Here is a 12,333-nt window from a genome sequence, read left to right as displayed (position 1 = left end):
TAAAGAAAGCAAAGCAAACAATTATCTCTTCTAGTTACGACCTTTGTACTCGGGTTGCTGATTGACGCGAGTTGCTAAGCCTTTAAAAATTTTGCCTGTGGAGGATATGAAACAAAATATTTTTTTTTGGTTTTATATATACATTTGTATAACTAAAAAAATCATAAATTACTACATCAATACCATAGAAGTCCACTATAATTTATCAAGCTTAGTAACTAAGATGTGTTTTAAAAAATATGAAATTTCGAGCAGACCAAAGACACAACCTACCTCGTTGAAATAGTGGTTCAAAAGAAAAAAATTGTGCCAAGCCAGTTAAAATGGCTGAGAAAGCCACTAGGAGGACATTCTGAGCTTTGGATTGGTTATTCATGTCATACATAGAAGTAAGTGCATATAAGGGAGTGTTTCCAAAAATGGAAAGAGGTGGGTGGGGTGCCACTGTGTTTGATTTATTATATGAGCAATATCTTAGAAATAGAAAAGATAAGAACTTCTTATTTTATATTCTAGCTTGTCAATATAAGTAATTTGAGTTTCTAATTTGTATGAAACTATAGACTTAATATTTTGACTTCACAAACATCTAATTTGAACCAGTGCTTCATTCAACATACCACATGACACACAAAAATCTATGTTTATCTGTGTTTTTTTAATATTTACTTTTAAATTAACAAATTGAATAATGTGTAGCTTTAAAATTTGAGTTATAATCTAAAATTTGTTACCAAACTTATTGAAATAAATTCATGAAATAGTAGTTCAATAAAATTTTGAATGTGAGTCAATAAAGGAGATGACATGGCCTTTCACCCGTGACCCAAAATATTTTAAAGTTACATGTTTACTTTTGAAAAAAAAAAGGCCTAGATTTTAAGTAAAATCATCAACTTACAGCTTCTACTTCTTGCTTTGTTATTGTAGGAGCTAAGTTTCTAAGAAAAATGGAACATGTTTTATGAAGAGGTCTTGGTTTTGGAGGTCCATCATCCTTTGCTGGTTCATCTTTCTTGCTTTCCACTTCATCTTCAGGTTTCTTCTCCTCTTCTTCTGTGTATAGAACATAAATATCATAAATCTTCTCATTCTAGCATTACCTATCTTACTCATAGCTTGTTTAACAATGTTCACAACGATGACATTTGAATTTCAGTATATAAAGAAGAATTAGATATCACAGAGATCTCTGCCACAATAAAAATTAGCATCATCATCTTCAATATTCAGTCCCTATGAAGTGCCCTACAAATGTAAAATACATACTTTAATACATTATTTCTTCTCTATTTCTTTCTTTACAAACTTATCTTGGCTAGTAACTTTTTCCATTTCAAATAAAGGTATAAAGTATTTATTACATGTTTTTTAAAACATTATCACTCAATTAAAACAATATTCCTGTACTATATTCTGTAACATTGGTGTAGTGAAATAATGCCATTTTGTATAATTTAACAGGAACATAAAATAAATCTGTAAAGAAAACCAAGAATTCAAATAGTCAGTTACTTAAGTTTTCAAAGAGATAACAATACCAATGATTACAGCTATCTACGAGGACCATGATGTTAATTCAACCTAAATGAACTGTCTCTGTTAAACTTTGTACTGGGCAACATGTTGCAATAATTATTTCACTTTGTTTTTTGTTCTTTACCAATTATCAAAAACTTTATCTTTCCGGACTGTAATCAAATTCTGCAAGATATAGCATTAAGAACATCAAACCAATAAATTTTTTGGTCATAAAATTGTTATGAACTTTTGTCTATATTTTCTTTTAACCTTTTTTCTTATCAACGCCTTTGGTTTCTTTAAGGCAATTTAAATCATCCAATAGTAAGCACACATTACAATGATGTGTCGAAAGGATACACACAGCTTCTGTTTGTTGTGGATGACATCCATCCACGTGTTACAGAGCTTGAGCATTCAATCTTAGTTTGTTGAAGAACATTTATAAAAATAATAGCATACAGGCAGATCAGCAGCAGTTAAACCCCAAACTTTGAAGGTTATCATATAATAGCTTTAAATGTAAACATTTAAATTTTCTCATGCTACTCATTTCTTAAGAATTATCTTCATAAGCATTAAAACAGACTGTACATATTTTTAATACTTCTCTTAATCACTCTCTTATAGGTTCCAAACAAAAAGTGTGTGAAGAAATAGCCTTTCAAATTAATTTCTTTATCTGTCACACGTCATTGTCCAAGAGGTATTTCATTTAGTACCAAAACTCATCTGTTAGGCTACACCAAGACGAAAAAGTCTTTCTAAAATTTTCTTTGTATAAAAATAACAGGAACTCAATGGTAGGTTTGTAGTGCTTTCCTATAGATTTCTGACTGATGCAAGTCCAGCCAGAACAGTAAGTTCTGGCATTAATCAAATGTCCGCCTGAGAAATAACTTGAAGAAGAAAGATGTTGTGGAGTTAAACTTCCACACATCTTTTGACGGAAGTCCTTTTTAGGATTAAATGATTTTTCTGCTTCTATAAGTTTCATACTCAATTACATAACTTTCTTCTTCCTACTTCACACAATGGCAGTTGTTGTTCATTCAACTGATGATAAATAACACCTTTACCACTACTGTTTCTGTTGTATTGCAGCCAACCTGATGACTCTATCAATTATCACTTTAGTACATCAATTTTTCTCGTGCTACAAGCTATTTTAATGGCACTTGCTATGTGACTGACATATTTCTACAAATTCTTCTTTGCTTTCACTCATAAGTTCTTAGAATTACAGAGTTTTCTCTAGTTGACACTGTTGCTTGATCCACTCCGGGAACAAGAATATTAGTTTGCTGGCTTGTTAGTTCTTCTGTATGATAGGATAGTTAATGCAAGTTAAAAAATAACAATAATACTAACAACATTAGCAAGTAACTAGTATTAGAAATAAAATAAATAATAATGACTGTGACATATAAAAATTATAATAATTACACTCCACTAACTTAATCTAGTTCACACAATAACAGCTGTTGTTCACGCAACTGGTGACATAACTAGCACCTAGACCACTACTGTGTTGTTGTATCCCAGCCATCCTGATGACCACTGGTATTGGGTAAAAGGTGAACTTGTTTGCACTTGATATGACATGTATTGTGTGGTTGACATATTATTACATGGTCTTTGCTTTAACTCATAAGTTCTTAAAATAGTTAAACATTTTAGATTATTAAACGAGTCAAGAAAATATTAATGTTCAGAAAATCACCTTCTATTTATATTGATAGCGTGCATTTTATTGTACAATGAAAACTAACTGACTAGTACAGGAAAAAATCTTATAAGGCATTTAAAGGAAGATAGCTTACAATCATAAGCTTGTGCTTTATCTCTATGGTGTAACTGAAGAACTTACCTTCATTTAAACTTCCATCTTCATTTTTATCATTATCTTGGTTATCCTCAATTTGTTCTGCTTCGGGACTACCTTGTTTGTCACCTGGTTTTTCTACTCTTTTCTCATTCTCTTCCAACTCATCTTCATCCTCATCTTTACTTAAACTGCTTTCAGAACTGTATTTAGGATCTACTTTTTTTTTCGTTTTCTTCTTCTTTGGTTTAGCCTTGGTGTCTCCCTGTTCTGCAGTGGCTTCATCTTCAAGACCTGGCACAAAACAGATGATTTAAAAAACCCTAACAGTATTAGCTAGCATGTTTGTTTGTTTTTAAAACTGACACATTATATATAATATCAATAACCAAAATGCTATAACTGATTTATGATTTCTGCATTAACACAGAAAATAGTAGTTACGAAAATAAATTATGTAAGAGACACTAGATTCATTTCAATTTTTCCACTACAAAAATAAAACAGCCAAACAAACCTGGTGGGGCTGGTTCTGATTCGCTTCCCGTTTCTTCACTGCTATCTTCCTCATCTTCATCAAAACTATAAGAGTCAAGTGATCGCTTTCTTTTCTTTTCCTGAGGATGATGATAAGATTCAGGTTTAATAGTACGAAAAACTTTCCCCCTTATATAACAAACATTCACTTTTAAGATCTTAATTATAATTTAACTGTGGTCTAACAATAAAGTTACACATAGAAAAATAAATACTGTTAGAAAAACATGTTTATTGTACGAGTGATAAAAAATATTTTTTCATTTAAGTTTAAACTTCCTCACAAAATAACCAACACACTTTACGACTCCACAATTAATATAAGACAATAAGATCTTTTTTATTATTACTTATTTTGATCTTTCTTTTTTTTGTTAAGAGTTCATCATATATTTATTTTGTGTTACATTGGTGAAATTTGTATTTCTTTCTGATGCAAGTGTTTGAGAAGTTACTTAACATTACTAACAACCAATTACCATCTTTCAATATAGGGTATAATAACAAACTTTACATTACTCTTTCCTTATAAGAGCTAAGATCTCACAAGAAATATAAAAAGCTATGCTTACATCTGTTCTCTTCTTCTGCTTATTCTTCAAATACTCCTTAGCTTTTTTCTGTAGTTCTTTCTGTTCAGATGAGATGGTCATCTGTAATGGCTGTAAACATTTTAGTTTTTTACTATGCTGGACAGCTGACACAAAGGTCAAGTGTCATTTCAACTCAAAAGTATGAAAAGATGTAGGAAGTTATTACATTTAAAGTAAGACAGTAATGTTTAACTTATCCATTTGTTTTAATGAATGTTAAACAGCACAAAGGAAACTTGTGAAATTTGGGGATTCAATAAATAAATCGAAAATTGTTACTGAAAGATTTTGTTTATATAATGGGCCTCCTTAGCTCAATGAGAACAACAGTTTAGACATATGTTTCTTAATGTCTTTCATGTACTAACAACTTGTTAAAACACCATTCTGAATAAAGCAAACAACATTTGTAAACAATTTTATGATCTTTGGATAATCCAAACACCATTGTCTGAGATTACATATGGATAGCCGACAAAAAATCATTAGGTGATCTGTTATAAGTTAACAACATGGTCACCATCTACAAATACAGGTGCATGAAGTTAATTACCTCTTCAATAATGAATCACAATCCCAGACATAAAAAAATTATTTTACAATAATAACTTATGAAAAAAAATCAACAGAACTGTTCAGATACCTGTTTCTATTAGTAATATAAAATAAAATAAAATGACAACAAAACTTGCTTTATCTGTAAGTCCTCAGTTTTAAAGCAAGATGGATTTATTCATAACATATGGTTCACTTAACATACATTTTTATTATCATACACACAGGCAACACAATTTATAATTCAGACAACATGCTTATAAATAACATCTATCCCTAAAAAAATCTACCAGATGAAACATAAAAACTGTGAACATAGCTCCCCTACCTTAGAAAGATCCTTTTCTTCTTTATCTTTCTCCTCTTTGATGTCACTATTAGAAAATAAAAAAATTAAATGCTGCTTTAAGAGTTTGACTTACGAACAGTATTTACACACATACTGGGAGAGGTTATATATTTAAACTAACTGCCATAAAACAAACGAATTTATTAAATCTTCAATATATTCTCATAAGTTTGTTTCCTTAAGGTATTGATTTTAGTGAACAATTTTGTTTTGTCATATTATCAAATGCTCTGAAATCTTCATAACTACTGTTCAAACATTTTCCTGTATGATTTCACAATGATAAAAATAAATTTTGATTAATAATACTAAATGGCTAAACAAAATTCTAAATGATAGATTTATCAACCTACCATAAGACCAACCAGTGAGTTGCAAACATTTCTGTATTCTCTTTGATATGTTTGATGTAAGAAACAGGTCTGATATTCATATAAAACACCATCTTTTAAACTGACAAAATTGTGTTCATATTCTGTCAATATGATATTATACTTAGCACTGGCTTTATAAATTTACAGTTGAATTTTTACACATTACATTGTTCTTCCCAACCAGTGTACAATGAGTGAAGAGTAACAATATTAGCATTTCATAATTTATTCATCCAATACAGAACTTAAACCTATGTTTTCTTATTAAGCAATGTCTTCTTAGACATTTCCTGACTTATCAAGAATGAGAAACCTACAATGTTTGCTTTGAGGTATCTTCTTAAGAACAGTGTTGCCACATATGTGAAAAGATGACCTTCAAATATTATTTTCAACTATAAAATCAAAGCTTATTCTTACCTGTCACCCAAAATGAAAGGCTCTGGTTCTTTGGGTTTCTCTTCTTCTTCATAAGGTTCATCCAAAACATTTAAGTCATTGTCGGAACCTCCTTCAAGTTTGATCACAACTAAGAGACAGACCACTGAATTATTATAAACTTATTAAAAAAATCTGTGCACTTATTTCTCTACAAAATCATTACATCTCACTTAGCATTCAGAATTGTGTAAATAAAAAGTATAGATAACCAACTCCTTTGAAATACTAGAAATACAATTACATCTGGTTTGAGAATTTACAGAATACTGAAAACTAGCAGAGACCCGAAAAACATTTCCGGCCAAATTAGCATCTTTATCGTAACAGTAAGCCTTGAAATATAACATTTCTAGCACAATACAAATGAACTGTAATCGTACACAACAAAATGTCTAAATCCACTTGTATATAGGCTGTACTTTATAAAACTTTAACTTATGTTAGGCCTAAGTTCAATAAAGAGATAAATTAACACTCTAACCTGTGTACATTTTTTTTACTTTAGTTAGGATTAAATTTTACTGTACTTAATACTATCGATAAACAAACTTATAATGTTATTCTACGACCTAACGTCAAACCTTTTTTAAAAACTTTGATAAGTTTTAATATTCTGTTGTACAAAAAGGTTAGTAAAGTATATTTACATTCCCCTTTTGTTGTTACTTCTTGTTTCATACAGCAATTGTAGCGACTTGATCATTGAGCTTTGCAGCTCTCTGTGGCAGGCAGACTGTTTGTCGTCCAGTGAATGATGCGCATGCGTATTTTTTTTGGGGGGAAACATTCTAACTACACATGCTTATGCAGGAGGTTCTCTGTCAGAAAGCGTAACGGTTGTACATACAAACAAGTAGAATAATAGTACAGATAACAAGTTTTACAATTCTGCCTCTATAGTGTTATGCAATTAACACTATCTCGATGTGTATCCTTCACTGCACATGACACAAGGTTTCACTGTCTTACATTCAAAGTGTTATTAAACTACTTTTTGTTTATGTTATACCAATTAGAATAGCATGAAATCTTAGCTAATAATCTATATTTTAATAGTATATAAGTTTTAAGTTCTTAATTCTACATGGCAATATTTAAAAAAATCCTGAATTTCCCCTAGTGAAACCCATGTGATACATTTTCTTTTAGAATGTCATCTTTCCTATTTTATCCATCATCTCTCAAAAATGTATGATATTAAATGTAAATTACTCTATAAAATCATCATTGCTCAGATAAACCACAATTTTTATAGTTTTCAATTCTGTTTGGTTACAGAGCTACCAAATAGAAAATCAGACCCTTCCTGCCACGCCTACCTGTCATGTGCTCTCTTTCAGAATTCGTTAATAGTTCTTACTTATGTTTAATTACATATTATCTATAACCAATGGAAAGTCAAGGTTTTATCTATCAAATTAAATGTTGTATAAGATTATGTTCTACATGGATAAATGTCAATTTCTCTCAGAGTACCAACATTGTTCCCAAGTGAACACTAACGACTATATTAGATGAATTTGTAATGACTCTTGTAGCATAGTTAGAGAGCCAGAAAAATTTGAGAGGTAAGGGCCTTTGTCTATTTTTTGGATGTTGTCAGTCTATATTCTTTGGTGCATTATTTAATTAAATAAAAATTATTAAGTGCATTACTATCATTAGTATAAAATAATTAGGGTTAACTCTCTTCGACAATCGACTGCAAGAAAAAAGGATTGGTTAAGTATTTTATTTCTTGTTTTTCGTTTATTCTTTGTGTGTGATTATAAAAGCAATTAAAATGTAAAAATAAGGATCCTTTCAGGTTAGTTAAGATTAGATTAGGTAAAATAAATAATATTATAATAAAAATGTTTCATGAGGCACGCATGCGAGCAGCTCGTGGGTAATGTAATTCTTTCCTCGAGTGATTTACAAATTTAATTATAAATAGATGTATACTGTTATGAACTTGGAGCTGCTTAGGATAAACTAATGTAGTTTCATGTTACATTTTCAAGTTATTCTAAAGAAAAAAAAGGGTAATTCAGATTTTTTTTCAGTAGTTACAAGGTCGTTCGAATTGACCAATTCCATTTTGAGACAGAGTAGAGAAAATAACAGATAAACTGTACAGTTTTACTGAAAAAAAACAACTTTTAAATGCACTTTGAAGGTTTTTAGGTATTACACATAGGAGATTTTTGAGATGAGGAAAAGTATTTTTAATTCTAACATGAAAATTACTTAACACATAGACTATTCAAAACAAATACTCAATATCTTAATGGACAAATCTTTATTTAATTAAAAATACTTCACTAAAAAATATGATTTTTTTATATGTGAAAGACTTGTAATATTAACTGAAAGACTGCCAAATTTTGTGAAGATATACACACTGTATTGACAGTTAGAAGTATTAAATCTATAAAGACTTTAAACAAATACAAAGAGGTCACGTGGTCATTCAAATTGACAGAGCCTGTGTTGAGAGAGTTAACTGCTCCTATAATTACAAGTCAAACATAACAATCACTTCAGTTTTAAACATTTATTCTCTATTTGCAAAATGTTCTTTATGCTAAAACTAATTCTTTAAAATTTTAGCATTTATGTCATATAACTGTTATCATCTTATTGTCAGAATATTCTAATAGCTAAACAAAATTTCTAAAAGGAGTAAATAGGTAACTTTTGTAAATGAAATAGTTGTAATGCTATACAAGAGAAGCTGGACAGTATGACATAATTAGAGTTGTGATTGTATTTTGCTAATAAACATCAGTAAAACCTGGTTTTCAGTATTATTTATTGTAAATTTATCAATACAAACTAATTCAGACATAAAAGTATTCAATGATTATCATGGTTATGTCTGAGGTATGTCTGTTTTAGATATAGTTTTATTTCAGATTTAATTTGTTATGAATGTAAATGCAGAATGTGCCAAAATCATGCCACCAGTCCAGTAAGGATTAAAATATTTTTGTTTTTAATTTTTAGGTACTAATATTATTTCTTAGAAGTTTTTCAAAATTAATTCTTCTTAGAATTGAAATTTTTAATATTACTTCTTTCAATGAGTAAAATTTTTCACCAAGGTTAAAATACTAACACTTGCCTTGGCCCAAAATACTCTTTTAAGCAATATAATTAAGGGAAATAAATATCTTTAATATCTTAAACATAAGTCAAAATGAAAACTGCATCTGTACCTGCATCAAGTAAACGTATAATCTGATCAGACTTCTCTACATCTATACTAACAGCATCAACCCATCCTTTTTGGAAAAGCTCTTTAAAGACATCCAAACGCCGTTTCAATGCAAATAATTGATCTGCTCTTCTTTTACCACATTCTTCAGGATGATATTTAGACTTAAACCTGAATAGTGATGAACAAATGCAAAAAGAAAAAAAAGGACATGATTTGCAAGGAATACTTAGCTCTAGTCACTTAGAGAAATGTGTTACCAATGTTCCCCAACCTGCTCCATTTTCCCTCGCATACCTGTATTATATTTTAGCAACTATATTTTGGTTTTAAAAGCTTAAACATTTTGTGTCAATAAAAAACTTATTTAACAATATCAAAGTTATTCCATTTATCATCATGCTCTTCAAAAAAAAAAAGTTTATTACACAGAGAAAGCAAAGTGATCTCAATTAGTCCATCATTAATGGATGGAATTAAACATACATACACAAAGATGTAGATCCGAATCATAAATGCATTGTCATTACTAATTGATACTCTTTAATTCAAATTATTTATTCTATCAAAATTTAGTAGCTTACAATAAAATACATTAATTACTAAATACACCAAGATATCCTTTAAAGCTGACACTCATTGTTTGTTATGGTTTTCTGCCAAAAGTAGTGCTACTTTCTCACCTTTGCGGTTGAATGTTGTACGGGAGATCAATCATCTCCAGACTGATTCACCTTTGTTTGGTACTGAACCTACAGCTAACCTACTACTTTTAAATCTAACTACTGCGTTGTGCGCAGCATCCCTAACTAATATTGGTACAATCAGTAGCATTTTTCGATCAAATGGATGGGCCAATAAACCAGAAGTTTTGTTGTAGAGCAAACTTTCAAAAGCATGCTTGTCGCTGTAGTCTCAGTACGGTAATGTCGGGAGTGAGCTAGAGTCAGGGCAGACCTGCTGCTCAGAGGAAGAGAGACATTTAAGTTGTCAATAAAAGAAGTCAGCATTAGTGTCGAGTGATTAAACTTCAACAGTAAAAGTATTGGGTATTACTAAAATAAAATCTACGTCCTTCTCTTTATAGCTTCATAATCATGTAATACACCCACTAATGCTGACCTCTATAATAACTATTTACACAGTTAATATCATATCAAATTAAATAAAATTCTTTTTTTTTTTTAATTTAGAAAAGTATACAAAATGCAAAATAAAGAAAACATGATTCATATGAACTTATTATACCATTTTAAACCTATTTATGGCTTCTTCAGAAGTTTTATCACCAAAACACTATTCATGAATTTCTCTGATAACAAAAAAATTACAATATTTAGGCAAATGAATGTTTATAATAATAATAATAACTACAGGTTTTTAGGCTCATGGAATTTCTGACGTTCAACAGTTAAACTGTTTTATTCCATTGTTGTTAATAAAACATGTGAAACTTTCTGAAAGATTATTTCTATCATTCAGGTGCCAATTTTAAAACTTTCATTTGTCACAAATAGGAGAAACATATTTGGTTTGATCTGGTTATTCAAACTACACAAAAATAAAAATTTCATACTGGACTGAGAAGGAACTCTCTGGCATGGTCAAAAGTTCCTTATACTTTTAAAAAGGATCAAGCACACTTTCTTCAAAATTGGATAAAAATATCACGACCAGCTTAATGGGATCCAACATAAGACCTTCCTACAACAGATGTTCTCTACCAGTAACAAAGGTGTAATTTTTAAAACGATTTTTATAGTGTTTCTGAACAAACAATCAACTGCTGGTACATCCTGATTCTCATAAATAATTACCAAATCCAATGTTGAGGTAACATTTCTATTTGTCATGATTTACTAAAAAGTGGAAGATAAAACAGCATTATAATTTGCCTGACTTAATTTCTTATACAGAATTGAACCAAACAATACAGAATTCTAAATTTTATATTTACTTACTTGAAGCAAGGAATGCTAAAAACACTGAAAACAACTAAGCAAAATTTAATTTCTATGCCCCGTAAAAGTTTTTTTTTGAGTTCAGAGTCAAGTGAACTTCCTGAACATACAATTATTATCAGACCATTAAAATTCAACAAGATAATAATAATACCATGGTAATGAAACTAATTTCACTCTTGATTTTTTAATTCTTCAAATAAAAAAAAAACAATCACAAAAATATCATCTAAGTGTTAAACCTAAATATACCCTTTCTTGTAATCTTATAGTTTACTACACAATACTGAAAAACATTGCTTTTATCACCTGAAACTATAGAAATAACATAACTAAAAGCAAGTGAAGTAACCATGATCAACAGAATATTTTCTGCCACCTTTAGGAAATATATTCCTGTGATTGATAGTACAAAATATATATTCTATAAATGCACAAGAATCCACTAAAAATGTTACTTCAGTTGGGAGTACATGATTATTTATGTATTTTCTAAAAAGTGTTACCTATGTAACTAACACGGTCTTGATGTGTGATGTACATTAAAATAGGTACTCTAATGAAATGAATGTTTAATGCAAATTTTGATATTCCCTTACAAGTTTCAAAACATATTGAAATCACCAAATTTTTAGTACTGAAGTAAAACATATTCTTTTGTGTATTTTACAAATTAATATACAGGATTTTCAACTTTCAATAAATATATATATATATATATATCTAGATCTTTTGAAATGCATAGTGTAGTTCTATTATGAAAAAAGTATTACTTTATGTAATTCTTCAAGTAACTGTATACGTGTTTTTGTCTCTGTAGATACACAACTAGCACACTGGAAAAAGTAAAGAAACCAAAAAACTGATAAGGCAACTACTTTATGTCATTACTGTCGGAAAGTTTCATTTTAATAATTCATGCTGTTCATATAGATGAATCTTTATATATATATATATATATATATATATATATATATA

General features: G+C 29.6%; 1 protein-coding gene across 8 annotated transcripts in view; it reads right to left on the bottom strand.

The window, feature by feature from the left end:
- Window positions 1–12,333, bottom strand: part of LOC106466203 (serrate RNA effector molecule homolog) — a 51,036-nt gene that overhangs the window by 18,945 nt on the left and 19,758 nt on the right. For 5 of the 8 annotated variants that reach the window (XR_002612140.1, XM_022394159.1, XM_022394163.1 and 2 more), the window contains exons 6-12: window positions 9,396–9,565; window positions 6,175–6,283; window positions 5,360–5,405; window positions 4,456–4,545; window positions 3,864–3,963; window positions 3,392–3,640; window positions 902–1,056 (exon numbers count right to left, since the gene is read on the bottom strand). Coding sequence is in view for 7 of the 8 variants with exons in the window: in XM_022394159.1 (XP_022249867.1) it covers window positions 902–1,056; window positions 3,392–3,640; window positions 3,864–3,963; window positions 4,456–4,545; window positions 5,360–5,405; window positions 6,175–6,283; window positions 9,396–9,565 (919 nt within the window). In the remaining variant the exon portion in view is untranslated. Of the gene's footprint in view, window positions 1–901; window positions 1,057–3,391; window positions 3,641–3,863; window positions 3,964–4,455; window positions 4,546–5,359; window positions 5,406–6,174; window positions 6,284–9,395; window positions 9,566–10,077; window positions 11,998–12,333 lie in introns of those variants that run through there. The other 3 variants (XM_013926449.2, XM_022394160.1, XM_022394161.1) reach the window with 3 other exon arrangements.

This window comes from Limulus polyphemus, unplaced genomic scaffold (assembly GCF_000517525.1).
Source record: "Limulus polyphemus unplaced genomic scaffold, Limulus_polyphemus-2.1.2 Scaffold2185, whole genome shotgun sequence".
Lineage (NCBI taxonomy): Eukaryota > Metazoa > Arthropoda > Merostomata > Xiphosura > Limulidae > Limulus > Limulus polyphemus.
This window is presented reverse-complemented; position numbering and strand designations above follow the sequence as displayed.